The sequence below is a fragment of the Thunnus maccoyii genome, chromosome 18 (assembly GCF_910596095.1).
Source record: "Thunnus maccoyii chromosome 18, fThuMac1.1, whole genome shotgun sequence".
Taxonomy (NCBI): Eukaryota; Metazoa; Chordata; class Actinopteri; order Scombriformes; family Scombridae; genus Thunnus; species Thunnus maccoyii.
In genome coordinates, this window is record NC_056550.1 from 4,725,601 (window position 1) to 4,743,193 (window position 17,593).

Sequence of the window (17,593 nt, forward strand, 5' to 3'; positions counted from 1 at the left end):
TATTTTTCTGTCTTCCACTTGGTGCTGTGCAGTTAGTGTAAAGATTCAGAGATTGTACACTAACAGCAGCTGCCTGCTGGAACAAAAGGTTGGTATGAACAGATTTTGCAAGGCAGAAGACCAAAACAATAAGCTAATGTTGCTAAAAAAAAATCTCTGTTGAGCTGAGGGGAGACTTCAGAACTGGGCAATAATTCTCTGTGGTTTCATCACTACAAGAGATCCCTTCCACATTACACATATCGTTAATTTGAAAATATAATTCATGAAGCTTCAAGGTTTCTGTGCAAGAAAGTAAAAGTTTAATGTAAGATTTAAAATGGTAACTTGATGTTGAATAGTCCGTGAATATTTTTCCAGCTTCAAATACTTACGGATAAAAGTACAACTATATCAATGACAGTCTTGCAACCATTTTCTCAATATTTGAGAACATATTTGTTTATATGTTACATAAATTTAGATTTTGTTCTGACTTCAGTTTATAGAAAAAGGGGAAAATGTTGATTCACATGAAAATAATTTCTAAGATATTGAAAGAGGCAACTGTGTGATTTTTTCAGTAGTCATAAATAAGTCAAACACACTTTTATTTCAAGGTTATTAAACAGTTGAAAGGACAATCCACTTGCTGGTCAATATCAAGCTAACTTCACACTGATAGTAAAGCTTCATGGAGAGGAAAGGAAGGAAACATTTAGTGCCCCTGCCATGATCACAGACATGAGACACAAACTGGGGAGGAAGAAGTACAGCAAACTTTTTTAAGCATGAGATTTTCTTAAGATAGATGTGTTTAAGGCTTCTTGTAGCAGAAGAAGTACTTTCTTTGCTTGCAGTTTCTTATCTTGAGGAAACTAGTGCCGTTTTTCACCAGGGCACCACAGAACCTCTGACTTGGGCAGCCATGAATATCCATATACTGCACTTCTTCTCCACTTATCCACAACCACTGACCAGCCAGGTAACGCAGGCCCGTCCACACCTGCCAACATTTAGCAGAGAGACATAAACACAGAGGAGGAGCAGCTCAGTTACACACGCACACTGTAGAAAACTACCCTACCTCATCAATGGTAGCCTCTTGCGCTTTCTCTCGTGCAAAGTTGTAGTCATCTGGAGTGAGTAGGGTGGCCAGGTCGTAGCGGTGGTTCCGGTAGGAATCAGCTGGCTGATTTGGGTCCACTGCCTCCAGAGCCCTGCAGTGAACTAATGCCTCCTTCCATGTCTTCTGCTCCTTCACCAGAACCAGCCTCTCGTCATAACACATGACAGTATGTGTGTAAGAACAAGGATGGCTGTGCCATGCGTAGTCAGACTTCCTCTTATAAGCACAGTTTTCATCCAAGTCTGGTTCATCTGCAAGAGGTATGAAAAATGGGAGTGCTTGACTGGAGTCACATTACAGATATTTACTTCATTTACTGTATGTCTAGTTAAAACATTACAAAAAATGTATTTGTATTTTTGCCTTTATAGAGACAGTAACTGACAAGAAATGAGGAGAGAGAGATGGAGACAAGGTAGTTCCCTAGCCAGATTTGAACCAAAGTCAAACCATTTTTATGCTAAAACTGTTTGGTATAGGCAGTTGGTTAGCTTAAGTGCTGCTCTGAGGTTATTTTAGGGCAAACATGAACTCTGATCTTATCCTGTTTAAGGCAAAGATGTCCCATTTTCATTCCAGCTTGTGCCATTTAGAGTGTCTGCGCTCACAACTTTACAGTATCTTCCACTTTTGTTGCTTGGCTGTATTAAATCCTGATCTGTTTTTTTGAAAACTAATTTACCAGAACTTCCACTTATGCAGGACGGCAGCATGGCAACTTTAACAGCATAGTTAAATAAATGTGTCTGTAGCTTTCTCACTATACATGGCATCACTGAGGTAACTGTCTACATATTCTGCTAACTTGGTTTGCGAAAAATATTTTGGAGGAAACATAATTGCTTGCCGGGACTATGTTCATGAGCAAGGTTTTGGTTTTCTACAATCCAAGAATTGTGACGACTGCACACTTCACAGAAATCACAGGACAGTGGTCTGGGTGGATGACTGTGTGTACAAAGAGCAGGGCTTTAAACCAGAGACCGGGATTCGTATTCTCCATCCCACATACTGTTTAGGCAAACACTTTATGGAAATGATCATGGTTTTGTTTAAATGTTGAAAAAGCCAAATTCAAGTCAGTGCAAACTTTCTCAATCTTTCCATAAACCTGCAGTGCAGAACTTTTACATATAATTAAACATCCTTTACATTCAAACCCTTGCCATAATGCTGATTAAGCCTATCACTGTTGATAAATCTCTCTGTATTTCACATTATGCCAGAGTTTTTAATCTGGTGTTGGGTTTGACATTCCCGTGCTGGCTGGATGAATGCATGATTGCAGACTTCTGCCAGCTAACTTCCGGTTAGCTTGCTGCCAACTTGAGGGGGGATAAAACAATTTAATCGTGTGGCTGTTCTAGACTTGTTATTGGACCGAATGGATCAAATTCTGATTCATTTCGTGGGGGTTGTGTGATGCTCAAAACAATTTATCCACTGTTTTACAGCTGCAACAGTAATGATGGAGTAGGCAATAGTAGAGCCTATAATGTAATCGTGTTTTGACAGTGTTTTTGTAATTACTCTCACTGCCAGAAGGGGGAGACAGAAGTCCGCACTCCATCTTTAATATGTTAATGGAACACTAATTGTCATTTATCCACCAAATGCTGCATTAGGAAGTGGAATTAACAAGTGCCAAAATGACAGCAAACACAGCAAAATTTTGCGTCCTGTGTACTGAATAAACAAAGCAGAACGTCTGAGTTGCATAACCAGGCATGCTGGAAACGTATAGGGGACTATTTCCTCTATGCAGGAATGCCAAACACACAATTAATGGTTCAGGCAAATGTGGAAGAACAGATGTGTGTGTTTGGATCACCTGTGGCCTGAGGAACACAACAACTGCTTTAAAAAGAAAACTCCACTGATTTTACACATCAAAGTCTGTTTACAGGTGTTTGGAAGTACTACTGCATATGTGAAAAAAAGTTGTATAAAACATTTTTGGCTCCAGAGAGAGCAGCATTGTGGGTAATGTAGGTGCTAGGTTTTGACAAGGAAGAAGAATAACGATATTTCTGGGTCTCCTGCATCAATTTTGATTCTTTTTTGTAAACTGTTCTTCATGAGTCCGACAATGTTATAGGAGAGCAATACTAAATCAGTGGAGTAACCAGGCAAAGGTGGATCAGAAATAAGCTTGACTTTTGTCTCTTTGTCAGCAAAATGATTTTGTTTTTTTTTTGTTTGTTTTTGTTTTTTTTTCTTTTTACATTTTCATAATATAAAATAAAAAAAGGATTACTAAGTGGATAGCACAGATATTAACACTGTATGGTGAAAAAAATAATCAGGTGTAATCTACAAAATCATTTTGAAGTTATATTCTTTACTCAGTTACAAGCAAGCCTTACTTACTGCCCTTCCAGGTGGTGAAGTTGGCGATCTCATCTCCTCTGGACCATTTCCATTTAGAGGTTGAATCAGCTCGGTACAAACCCAACCAGCCCTGGCCAGGTAAAAAGTCCAGATTCTCTATTTCATCTCTGATGGTGACCAGGTCAGTGTGTTGCTGCCTGCAGAAGCTCTGTGCCTGGCTCCAGGTAAACTTGCCACGGTAATGTATGTACTTTGCAGTTCTCAGGCCTGACCAACCCCAACACCCAGGTGAAAGCAGGAGCAGCAGGGGCATAAGAATCCAGATTTTCATCATCATGTTTTCCACAGGAGGGTTTCCATATACCTGCAGTCACATGCATGTTTTCATTCAGCATTTTTTATTGAGTGTTCTTGGTAGCTTTACATGCTAATCTGCTGTTATTGTGCAGAGAGATAGATTGTTATTATTTTTCAGCAGAAGTGCAACCATTTTACTTTACTTTTTTAAAATCTTATCCAATCTAATCGACACTAAGCCACTAAATCACTCAGCTGGCAAACTACTAAGCTATGCGTCACAGTCAGTGGCAACAAACAAAAATCAGTGAGAGCCCTTCCCCTTTTAATACATCCATTGTCGTGCCTGTAAAAAAAACTGAATCAACAAGTAAACACATGTATTTGTAGTGGTTATTGGGGTAATGAGTAAGTCTTTTCTCGCCATACTGTACTTACTGTTTGAAGCTTTCACTATGAGCTTTTAGAACATTATTTCCACGTTTTCTAGGCCTTCATTACACCCCGGATAAAGGTGGAAAGCATCTTACTCTGACTCCTACACTGAGAAAGGATTGCTGTAATTCTTAATAAAAGACATCCAAATGAGACTTCACCAGAATCATGTTTTAATTGCAGGATTTAGGTGAATTATAGTTTCCAAAAATTTCTTGCCCAGTCTGTTGCAACATAGAAGTAGTATAATAAAATTTTAGAGACTAAAAGGCACAATCAAAATATCAGAAAACAGAAAGTAATGTTAACAACAACTCGTAAGTTATTTAATGTTGCAGTCATTTTTCACCATCATAAAACTGGTCATATTTTAAAGTTATTATTCGAGAATCACTGTGCATTACAGGCATTATGAAATTGTATAATATTGTATGATACTCAAAATATACAATATAATCAGACTCCTTCATGTTTTATTTCTTGCTCCTTTCTGTGTTTACTTCTTTGGAAGCCTGATCTAACTTTTTTAATGAGATTAATGTTTCAAAATTTCAAAGTTAACTAATGTTACTATTACTCCTATTTATTTAGCCAACAGTAATAGTTTACTTATACTGCTCAAATTAGAGATAACACCCTGATCTCAACCATCATGTCAGTGGGACAGACAAAGGCTGCTCATTCCAATGGGTCTCAAAAGGTTAAACCATTCTATCAGCCCCTGTGCCCCTTCACTTGTACCCTTTTAAAACTCACAATTTACTTGCTCTGTGATCAGAGGACTGAATGAGTATAAATCATCTTCATTTTATCAGCTCATAAATGCTTACAGGAATTCCTAAACTGCTGCACTGAAATGCCAATCACATTACATAATTGAGACACTGAGAACGTGCTATTTGAAAGACAAAACATTGCTTCTGAGTCTTTCAAATTACAGTTTTAAGGCTTAGAATGCTACAAAACAAAGTTCAATTCATCTCCGTTGTATTATTGTGGAGGCGGAAGTTTCAGAGTATGATACCAAAAAGTTATGACACATAAAGCCAAAACTATCTGAATGACAAGATTTGACTAAAAAAGAAACTTGAACTAACCCTTTAAATAATTAAATACCACACATTTAATTAGTGTTTCCATTTCAAAACTTGTACTAATTTTTTCTCCAACACATTATTTTTACTAGTGACTTTGCAGATTCTACATAACAATTGATAGATTTTTGGGAACTAAGTAAAACAGACTAGTTAAAGATTTTAACATTATTAATTATATATTATCCATTTTAATTAGACCCAATTATCCATATGTGTTTTGTAAAGGATGGGTTATAAAGGAGCATTTCATCATTTAACTTGGAAATGAAAATATAATGCAATCATAAATAAATAATGCATTGCTGTAAGCGTTAATGTATCAATAATTAAGAATATGAAATATGCAGTTCGTCATAATGAGTGATTTCATTTTTTACAAAATTTTTCTGCTAACACCACTTCTACCACACACTACGTTCTTCAGTAATGTTTTAAGTGGCAGATTTTTGCTTGAAAATGAGAAGTTTTACACTGTGGTATTGCACTATATGTATACACAGTATATATACACTTAAGAGATGTAAATAATTATTCTACAAATGACAAGCAGCAGTGGATGACAGTTTGAAAATGACCAATAAGGACAATAAATTACCAATAAAGAAAATAAATTGCCAATAAAGAAAATAAAGATAACAAGTTGTTCAACAGTGTGATATCTCAAGCAGATTTCAAGTCTCGGCAGGTTGATTTTCTTATTGCATTCCAAAAAGCTGCCTTGGAAAATGGATGGCAGCAATTTAAAGTTCAGGCAATGTGTTATTAACAGGCTAAAATGTGTGTGTAACACGTTGCCCCAGCAGTTAGCGCCTAGCTCTGTCCAACTTGCCAGTCATGTTTCTACAGTAGCACTCACCTTGGATGTCGCTTCTCTGGGTTTTCATCTACTGATGCTTCTCAGTCCAAGTCTGTCAGATACTTGTTTGGCCTGCTGACTCAGGCTGCCTCCACAGCATCATGACTGCACCAATCACAGCCAAGATAGACTAGACCAATCACAACAATGTGTAAAAGCTAGCTGATGTGCAGAGTAATCCTGTCACCTTTAACCTAGGTTGCAAGCCACCCATCTTCTCTTTCTCTCTCTCTTCCCGTAACCCCAGTCATTTTAACCTTGCCTGTCCTCTCCTGACATATCCTTGCAGTGTTTCAGCAGCCATGCAAAGCAGAGCTTAGCACTTGCTGTTTAGTCCTTTGAGACAGGCATAGGCCTTCCACTACCCCATGCTACTTGCTGTTATACTGTATAGTTTGGAAGTACAGCACATTTAGCGAACAATAGAGAACCAGATCTGCCGAAATGACAGAGTAAAGAATATAAAAACTGATAAATTATAATAAATATCAAAGGTCAGAGGTCACGGTACCAAGTCAGTGGATGAAAAAAATATTCCTTTACTTCCTTCCTTTCCTTTCCTTTGTAAATCTGTCTGTTGGCATACAGTACAAGTTCACAATGGAGACTAATTACTGGAAAGGAATGACAGCCCAAAAACAATTAATGAACAATGCAAAAGTTCTATTTCATTATGTTGTGGTGGAAAAGCTGTCCACTTTAACCATACTCAAAATCACAACTGGAATAATATTTGAAGAGATAATTCTCTATGTGAGGTTTGAGTGCTTCTGTGGATGTGTTACTATTGGTCACACTAAGGAAACTAGAGAACACAGGCTTTTTAATTATGATCATATAGTAATGATCTGTTCTATTTCCTGGAATTAACATCATCTGTTGTGATGCAGGCATTCTGTGAATCAGCTTTTACATATGATGATACATTTACCCATAAACATGCATGACCAGTATGTATTATGAGATGACAGCCAGAACAGTCAGCATATGCAATGGTTCATTCATATGCTAACATTTATTTAGTACTAAACACAAAAATACAATTGAGCCTTTTCCTCTAGTGCCATTATTAAATTTGTCCAATACTTAGGATCACCAAATATACAAAGTCAAAATTTTACCAAAGTCATCACAATTCATCCTGTGGGGAACATGAATGCGTGTACTAAATTTCATGCCAATCCACCCAATAGTTAAGGAAATATTTCCAATTGAATCAAAACTATTCTAGTGGTTCTAGAGGTGCAAAAAGTAAGGGGATCACTACAGTAACAAGGTAACAAGGTAACAAGGAGAGATCAATTGATAGTGTAAACCAATATCTATTGAGGTTAGCAACAGAGAAAGAAACCAATGTCAAGCAAGTCTTCATTTCATAGGACAATTAAGCTAGGAGATAGGACAGGATTCAAATCTAATCTGGTGGTGGTAAAGTGAGAGTTCATTCAGTTGAACCTCCTCACACACCCTGAAGGTAATGGTGGTGATAGGAGGGTGGTGGAAGGTCTGAAACGCAGAATGACAGGATCACAGTGATATTTAGACAACAGCATCCAAGGACTGATTGGCTCAAAGAAAGCAGGCAAAAAGAATATTGGTCTGATATGGTGATGTCAGAATTTGTCAGAAATTTTGTGCCAATCCATCTTGCAGATGTTGAGTTATTTCCCTGGATATGTGAAAACATCAGATGATCACCAAAGTCAATAGGATTCATCTGCTGGGGACAATGAATGCCAGTACAAAATTTCTTGGCAATCCATTCAGTAGTTGTCAAGATATTTCAGTCTGGACCAAAGTGGTGACTGCCTGACAGGCTGATGTTGCCATCCTGGAACCTACTGATGTGTGAAATTAGGCTGTCTATTGGTATGGGCTCTCTGAAAGTGAGTGTCCAGATTCACACTGGTCAGTTTTATGTACTGAGCACTTATGAAAGGCTTTTTATATTTATAGTTCATCCGAGTGACCAGTGTTTATTTTTTATACAACATTTTTACAACATTTTTATACAACATATTTTGTTTGTTTGTTTTTTTTTTGCTTTGTACTGTTTGTTGTTGTGCTGTTGTATGTTTTGATTGTGGGGGACTACGGATGCAAATTAGCATCAAGCTAACTCCGGTGCAATGCATCTTTAATGTTTAAAACTGCACACTGGCCCAATCAATAAATTAAATCAAATCAATTTTGTCTTTAAAATCTACTGGATATACCTGCATACAAGCCAGGTTTGAGTGTTTCCACACACCCACACATTCAAATACCTCCTCGCGTCAGTGATAAACAAAACACTGTATTTGACAAACAGATGTCTTTTCACTCACTCACCTTGACTTGTTCTCTGAAATAATGTGTGTGTGTGTATGGATGTAGCAATATGACTGTTTACTGTTTATTTGGATCCCCATTAGTTGTTACCAAGGCAACAGCTACACTAACTGGGGTCCACATGAAGAACATAAATGTATACACATGCTTTCACATACATGCATACATAAGTAAAATTATAGCTCTAACCACGCCAGTTATTAGCACCTGTAAATATGAACTTCTTGTTTGAGGTAAAGGAATAACTTTTGCAGCTTTCCATGAAAGGGGGCATACACCTTCCTGTAAACTTCAATTTAAAATATGGCATATGGGTAATGCAATAGGGCTAAACTGGCAGAAAATCAAATTCACAATCTATTTTTCAAAAGATAGCCATCAATTAATTTTGAAAAATTGCTATCTGAAATTGTTATGTCATTTTTTTAGTTTCTTCATCTTTCCCACAAAATATTCATTAAAATAGTTAGCAATATCTTGAGGTTTTGTAATGAAGGTGCCATCTGACTCTATGAAGGACGGTGTATTATCCCCAGATCTACCCATTATATAATTTAGAGTTTTCCAGTTTCTTTCCATCATGTTTAATTAAATTTATCATATCCTAATAATACCTTGTTTTCTTTTTCCTATTTATTTTTGTCACTTGGTTTCTGACTGAACAGTATGACTTCCAATCCGTTGTATTGCCAGACTTAATTGACACATTTTCATTTTATTCCTCTGGGCCATCAAGGCTTTCAGTTCCTCATCAATCCAAGGTGCTTTTCTTTTTCTAACTGTGAATTTCCTAATGGGGGTATGTTTATCAGCCACTGCTAAAAACATTTTTGTAAATAGTTTGCTGTGTGCTGTGTCCACATTATTTATTGCGCACACTTTATCCCAATGTACCTTATTTATGTCCCTAATGAAGTCATTCTCACAAAAAGATTTAGAAGATCTTTGGAAAACAACTTGAACTTTGGCTTCCCTGACAATTACCACCAAATCATGATCACTGAGGCCAGTTGTACATGACACAGCCTTTGAGAACATTTCTTTCACATTAGTGAAGATGTGGTCAGTACAGGTTGCTGATTTCTGTCCTGCACAGTTGCATACATTTGCAATATCACTCAGTTTTCTTTTCAATGACCATGTTGCTGAGAGCCAGTCTATATTCAGGTCACCTAGAAAATAAATCTCTCTATCACAGTCTGTAGCCTTCTGTAGCATTATACATATATTTATTCGAAGTATTGAATATTTGCACTTGGTGGTCTATAACAACACCCTAAGAGAAATGGTTTGCTGTGAGGTAAATGTATTTGAATCCATAGGGCCTCAATAGCTGAAGTAAAAAGATGCCCTCTAACATGTATATTATTCTGGATATATATTGCCACACCATCACCACCATAGCTGATTCTGTCATTTCCGAAAACACTATATCCTGACAGCCATTTCAGTTACATCTACTGATGGATCTAAGAGAGTTTCTGAAATGGTGAGTGTGTGAAAAGTCTCATTTTTAAGTAAGGAAGTCACCTCATGAACTTTATATTTAAGACTGCATATATTGAGATGCACAATTTTTAAACCCTTCTTTGGTAAATTAAGAGACAAGGTTAATCATTCATCTAATTTTCCATTTGATAAACAAACAAATACAACAAAACAGTTCAGTATGCTTCTTGCGCAGTTGATCTGAAATGTCTTCATTTATATACACCAAAGTGCTCTTGAGATTAGCCCTTGCCTTTGTCATAAATTGTTTGTCTTTAAAGTGTAAAAGCTTAACCACAACTGAACTTGGCTTCCCAGCACTACCCCTAAATTTTCTATTCCTGTGTGCATGCTCTATCTCTGTAGTGCATCCAGTTTGAGCTTTGTGGTGCCTTCAATGACTAGAATGTTCCTCCAGGTTTGATTCTCCAGATAATCCAACCTCTCAAATTAGTCATTTGAATCCAATGGCTTTGATTTGATTTCAAGGACCTGTTTTACGAGATCCTTAGCCTCAGCAGAATAATTGATCATCTTTTATTTCATCAATATCTTTTTGAGAGTATTTCAGACTGATCTTTAGCTCTTGAATCTCAGTCAGCAGGGAGTCAGCTCTCTTATTTGTTGAATCCAGGATCAGTTGAGTAAAGCACTAACAGAGGCTTCTTCTCTTTTTAGTAATTCATCATAGTTCTTTCTGTTGTTCCAGCATGCCCTTAAGCATGTCCATAGTTACAATATTAGGCTCATCTCCTTGAATTATGTTTGTGTTGTTGGTGTTCCTTGGAGTTAACATATTCAGATCTGTCAGTATTCTCACTCCAAAGCACCAATTACTCTCAAATATATTTAGGATTGAGGTCTTACCATGTACTGTAAGCAAGGATGTACTGTAAGCAAGAATACTCCAGGATATACAAGATCTCATTTGTCAATCCAAAGTCCAAGAGTGTCCTCCTCACTGGCTTGGGCTGATTCAAACACATCAGATGGAGTAGGCTGAGGTAGCAGGAATCCACCAAATATCACAGTAAGCAAAAACCATCCACCACCTCTGACATCAGGAGGCAAACAGTACACCTGGATGGACACCTATGGACAAAATGTTTGTTTAACCTTAAGAAAGCATGTGTTCACAAGAAAGGGAATGAGTTCCCCCAGAATATTTATGGTACATCACTTCAAAAAAGGCCATAGTTATTGTAGCTACATAATTAAAATCATGACAAATGTTTTTAGGTATGACCCTCAGGGTCAAACAATTACACACACTGGGTGTGTGTCTGCCATGTCCATCTCAGCTACTGGTCACTGACTGGTAAATTGCCTGGCCTGGCTGCATGTGGTAGAGTTCTATTAAGCAATTTTGCACTTTCCCCAATCCTGACTGAAGTGCACAAAATGTTATAAGAAGGATTTCTCTTAAAAAAGATAAGGATCGTCTTACATGTAATTGTTAATGTTAATAGTGTTAAGGTTTATATGTCTTAAAACATGTCTGGAATCTTAAATGGTGCATTCAAGGAGGCTTTGTAAAATAAAATCTGGAACACAAACATGGACATACTGAAAAGCATCATGTGAATTTGTTCACTTCTTGCATTAAAACATTTGTTCTGTTCAGGACCTAACTGCTTGCTGTGATGGATTATTGCATTCATCTCAAGGAAGATTCAAGGCTCTGCAAGTTCCTTAGTTCCTCTTCAATAAACCTCTGGGAGCTTCAGGCCTGTCCATAAAGGTATGTTTTAGAGGAGCATAGTTGTGTTTTTCCAAGTCTAATAATGATTCAACTTGTGCATTCTTAACAATATTATATTTCACTTTTCTGGAACATAAACAACTTGAAAACAGATTCACTGACTTCATAAACACTGCTTCCATTTCACTTAGGTTCAGTACATGTTAAACCCCATATACTTAATTTTATTTTTCAGACTGAGAGAATATCACACTGAACTCCATTGACCAATCTGTCTCCTGAGATAACTTGCTTGTCAGTTAAAACACAAAATATTATATTTTTTAAATTTACACCATTTTTTATTAACTTAAAAAACTACTCTTAAATTCATCACACCACACATAATCTGACGAGTAGTAGACACATTTCAAATGTTAGAATAGGTTTTTCTGTTATTTCCACCAGATTACACCACAGAGAACAGAGAGGAGCATTTACTGAAGAGCTGATATTGATACTAGAACAGCTTAATGGATTGGATATCAATTCAATAAATTAAGAAATGGCTCCTTTAAAATATCTGTAAAAGGCTTTAGGTGATTTATCAGGTACATACTGTAATTTTGCTAACATGCTAAATGATAATAAATTGCAAGATTTTTGAATGGGGTTTGGTGTTATGGTTTTTCTCCTCATCTAAGGGGTTACACTAGATTCAAAATATGTTAACATGAATGTTCAGAGCAGCAGAAGATAGTTCAGATATCATCAATTTTGACAACAGATTTGATGAAAAAAAAGGTAACATCCTTATATCACTTGGAGTGGCAGGTAATATGTAGGTTCCTCTGCAGACATAAATCATCACCAAACAGTCTATGGATGTCACACGTAATGCCCCAGAGCTCTGTGGTGAGGAGCCATGAACAGGACAGTTCATGTTCAGTGTCTTTAGGAGTTGGCGCCAGTCCGTGGCCCTCTAATGATGTGGATCCTGGCATCATCATCCAGCTCTTCCATTATCCTCTCCTGTTTGACGGACAGGATGGTGTAGCTAACTGGACAACTACAGGTTAAAGGAAAACATGATGACACAAAACAGCTGTGTACCTGATTTACATCGTTTTGTGTAGAGACGATCACTTCCGAATACAGCTCTGCTCTCTCCCTGAGATTGTTAACCTGACAACCTGGAAGTTATTTCATTCTTTGCCCTTGCTGCATTTGGATGACAATAAATTACCCAACAGGCGCCAGATTATTGTGGGAAAAGACCAGTGTTGCATTAATGCCACTTTTTACACTGTGAAAAAGGACATATTAGTGCATAAAAAGATTACTTCCACTCAAAAAGTATAATATATGATACCTGACCACTATTGTTTTAGGACAGACTCGAAAAAATTTGAACTCACCTGTTAAGAAAAAGAATTTTGCACAGACAAGTATATCCCAAGAAGCCTGTCAATCAGTAACTGGTAGAAATGATCCCCAACAAATTCAGAATTTATTCCTGTTTGAGTAACATTTGCTGAAAACTGAAGAGGCAACTGTTTTAGGAAATTGCTGAGCCACTGACAAAACTATAGGCTGATGGACAAACAATTTGTTGCTTTTTACTTTTTGAGGTTTGTATTGTGCAAGATCATATCATCAGCATGGATAATACTTTGGCGCTCCCTCGTGGACAATAAATGTGATAAATTGATGAACCACAGAAGACACGCACTGTTTTCAATATCAAAACTGATTAGAAAAAATATCATCAGTTGTAGATAAATTTATTCCAATATATAGATTTATAATAAATTACATATTGTCCAAGCGCTACACGTGACAGTATTTAAAATTTGCTTGGTGTGCTTAGAATAATTATTTGCATTTTTCTTTCTCTTCTTTTTTAATCAGCCCCACAAGCCAATATAGACCTCATGTAAATGAAATAAGACTTACAGAAGATATGTCAATTCCTTTATACTGATATAGGTTAATAAAGGATACACATGCCGACCACAAACGCCCCGATAGCCAGGCCGGTCATCAGGTTTCTGCTGCGGACCCGCGCGGCATTTTTCTTCCAGTAGTCTAGCTGCTGTCTGCTGCGCATCAGCTGTTTCTCTGCCGCTGTTAATGTTGGTTTAGGGGACGTTTCTGCTCCTTTCTCCGCCATGACTGTTTAGATAATCAACTGCTCACATGAGTCGGGACACATACTAAAAAGAAAGAAAAAAGAGGCATATCGCCACCTGCTGTACTGGAGTACTGACTGTAAATTAAAATGATTATTTTAAAAATTATATTCTACTCCCTCTAATGCTTAACAAGCATCCAGGAATAAACACACCATGAAAAAGCCTTAAAATATATATTAAAACACATAGTTGGAACAGAATTTTATAATAACCTATCTATGTCAGTGGATACTGATTTATTTACATATTTATTTTTCTTACTTTTATTTATATTTATTTATATTTCTTAATTTTTATTCATTTCATCACCTACTTATGAACCTGATTTAAGGGGAGGTGTATTTTTATTTGATATTTATTTGTTTAATTTCTTAATATATATAATCAATTATTAATTCACTTCATTGCCAATTTATTAAATTATTTATTCAGCTGTCTAGTCTATGAATACAATTATGACCCAGATTTAAATTAATAAACAAATATGTATTTAGCCTATCAGAAACTGATTTATTTGGATACTTATTTCATTGCCCACTATTCATATAGTTAAGTGAGATGTTTTTTTTTTCATTTGGTATTTATTTACTTAATGTCTTAACTGTCTAAATATAATTATGGCCCATCTAGTCAATAGTTTAGCAGTTTTGTATACTCGTTTATGAAATGTCTGTGAAAATTAAAGATAATAGTATTGTATGTATGTTACAATACATTATGTTGCATGTGGGAGAATAAAATGACTTGAAACACTGAAAGAGGTTTTCCTCACTGTAATCATTCTTCCTGTTCATACTGGCTATTAAAAGATCCCCTTCGAATGTGCTTTCAATGTAAATGATGGGGGCTAAAATCCACAGTATGTCCACACAGTCATTTTGTGCAAAAATACATTTAAAAGTTGATCTGAAGCTTATATGAGGCTTCATCAGCCTGAGTTAGTCATACCAAGTGGATATCTGCCACATTTACAGTCTTTTTAGCATCAAATTCCCTCTTTATGTTTCCTCAGACAGCGTTTACCTGTTGAGCTGTGGTGGAAGTATAGTGACAAAAAGAGGGACTTTGGCACTAAAAAGACTGTAACATTGAAAGATATCTACTTGATTTGACTCATTTGGATGTTGAAGCTTCATATTAGCTTCAGATAAAATTTTAAATACATTTTTGCACAGAAGGAGGACTGTGCATTTTGGCCCCCAACACTTCCATTGTAAGTGCATTATGAAGGGATCTTCTAATGGTCAGTATGAACAGGAAGAATGATTATGGTGATGATAACCTATTTCAATGCTCATTTGGGCACCTGAATATTGTTTTAAGACAGACTTGCATTTGGTTTTCATCTAGTTTGTTTAGCCTTACTGGTTAGTCAGCTTTTGCCTGACAGCCAAGAAATTTCATGTTACCTCAGGCAATGCCATCAAACACCCATCGAGTGGCACCTTGACCTATACTTGAATTTTTGTCTGGGCTGGAGGTACCAATGTTGCACATTTTGTGTTTTAATTCATATTTGAAGTTCTAGGACTGGAGGTACTATTGTTGCACTTTTGAGGGGGCTCAAATCTAAAATCTTGCCTAGAGCACCAACATAGTCAGAGCCAGCCATAAGAAGGACGTGAATACACTAGACTAAGTAAGATCATAGTAAACTCAACAGATTGTGTAATTAAAAGAGTAAAATATTTAAAAGAATGAATCAGAAATATGCAAAAGGGAGAATGGGCCACAGACATGTATTCGTTTCAGAGGTGGGGGGGTGGGGGCACAATGAAGTCAGGAATATTTTTTAATATAGTTTTCAGTTTTTTAAATTTATCTATATTAGTGATGCACGATATTATCGGCACGTCATCGGTATCGGCCGATAAAAGCTCTAAAATGAAATATCGGCATCGGCAAATTCTGCCGATTATGAGAGGCCGATATGCCGCCATCTCCTCCACCAACTGACTGTGCTTCCCTTGTCGGACTGTGTCACCCTGACGGTCCCGGTGCTTCCTCCGCAGGCTCCACTTCACTCAAGCTGCCTGTCAGACCCACTGCTTCTTCCCACTTTAACCCGAATAACAAACTGGGGCTCGGTGCTCCTCATAGAGAGCCAGGGCTAACGTTAGCTGGGAGGCTAGCGAAGGCTAGCTGGCTGTGCTTCCCTCTGGTCATGCTGCAGCTAATGCTCTGCTAGCCTCCCAGCCTCGGCTCTCCATGTGGATCCAACTGGACCACCAAGCCCCAATTTGTTGTTTCGGGTTAAAGTGGGAAGAAGCAGCGGGTTTGACGGGCAGCTGAGTAAAGTGGAGCCTGCGGAGGAAGCACCGGGTTCGTCAGGGTGACACAGTCCATCGAGGTGCTGTGGTGTTCGGCTGCACAGATAAGAAATCCCTCGGCTGACAGGATGTACCATTCTGTTTGAAAAATAAAAAACTTAACCTTCTTCTTTTTGGTTTATAATGGCGGTTGGCAACCAGCGTATTAGGTACATTGCCGCCACCTTCTGCTCCGGAGTGTGGACCAAAGATTAAATCCTCCACATTAATCCTGTCTGTCTAATAAACTCAAAGAAAACTACTGCTCCACCCACTTGGCAAGTTCATTAAAGTTTTAATACTGAGCTCCTGAATCCAGTCTTCCTAAATTCTTCCTTCATATATTGTCTTTCTTGATCATACTTAGAACAATCTATGATTGCATGCATAATAGTCTCCTCAGCCAGCTGGAAAATAATATGTGCATATATTGGTATCGGCATGGGCAATGGGCCACAATGAGTTGGAAATATCGGATATCGGCAAAAAATCCAATATCGTGCATCCCTAATTTATATAGTTAGTTAGGAGCTGTATTGTTGTCTTTGGCTTAACCAGACAGCATTAAAAACAAAATAAGGCAATAAATGCAGAAAAACAAACGTACAAATGTACATGTATGTGAGCACTCAGGCGATGCAGTATACATTTCATAGGTTTTTTTTCATTGTTCAGCATCAGATTTAATTTTATTCCCCACAGTAACTGTGTGTAAATTCTGTCATTTACTTTGTGATACCAGCAACGGTGACAAGTTCAGCCTTGTTTTACTACAGAATATGGGATTATTCTGCATATTTACATTACATAGTTAGGTATCATATCAAATCTTTGCAAAATGCGTGTCAAAGAAAAGACTATTCTTCAAAAGAGTCTTTCTTCAACTTTCATAATGTCATGTCCACTCTAAAAACTCTGATTTGTTGCATATCATACATCTTTCTCTCCTTCATTACTTCCTGTCTTCTTCTGTGATTCAAGAAAGTCAAAAAACAAATATTGTATTATTCCTATATAAAAATCACAAGCAGCCCATGTTGACCAGTCACGGTTCTTGTGATCATATCGTGTAGTTACATTGTTGAGGAAATCTACGGAGCCTACACACGCAGGAAACCTTCCTATTCCCTACAGGAAACTTTATGAGGAAGTAACTGCATTCAACATGTTTGTTAGGCGTCGACACACAATTTCATAGAGTTGTGAAGTGGGAGATGCCGCTGGTTCCAGAAGTGTTTTTCCCCATTGTATATACCCATTTCAAATTTTACTTTAAATGACCTCCTCAATATTACTTAACACAGAAACTCAGGACTCTCCCAGATAATGTAACGATCCTATAGGTTTATATTATGACCACCAGTTTCAATTATTTCAACTTTGTTTCTGAGAAATCACGTTTTGTCTGTGATTTTGGCATGGCGGACCGCTAAGAATACTACAATATCCATGAGCCTGAGCTGCC

General features: G+C 37.2%; 2 protein-coding genes across 3 annotated transcripts; both read right to left on the reverse strand.

Moving 5' to 3' along the window:
• Positions 1-408: 408 nt before the first annotated feature.
• On the reverse strand, positions 409-11,659 carry LOC121883694 (C-type mannose receptor 2-like). 2 transcript variants are annotated; one of them, XM_042392119.1, is made up of 5 exons: positions 10,811-11,659; positions 6,125-6,254; positions 3,479-3,803; positions 1,067-1,359; positions 409-985 (listed from the first exon to the last, which is right to left on the reverse strand). In XM_042392119.1, the coding sequence occupies exons 3-5, from the start codon at positions 3,774-3,776 to the stop codon at positions 797-799; spliced, it is 780 nt and encodes a 259-aa protein (XP_042248053.1). In that variant the 5' UTR covers positions 3,777-3,803; positions 6,125-6,254; positions 10,811-11,659; the 3' UTR covers positions 409-796. The 2 variants fall into 2 exon arrangements, with proteins under 2 accessions (XP_042248053.1, XP_042248052.1); XM_042392118.1 differs by lacking the exon at positions 6,125-6,254.
• A 162-nt stretch (positions 11,660-11,821) lies between these two features.
• LOC121883696 (cytochrome c oxidase assembly factor 3 homolog, mitochondrial) lies at positions 11,822-13,857 on the reverse strand. Its single transcript, XM_042392122.1, has 2 exons — positions 13,629-13,857; positions 11,822-12,685 (listed from the first exon to the last, which is right to left on the reverse strand). Exons 1-2 carry the CDS (start codon positions 13,795-13,797, stop codon positions 12,579-12,581), a joined length of 276 nt encoding a protein of 91 aa, XP_042248056.1. The 5' UTR covers positions 13,798-13,857; the 3' UTR covers positions 11,822-12,578.
• Positions 13,858-17,593: the final 3,736 nt, after the last annotated feature.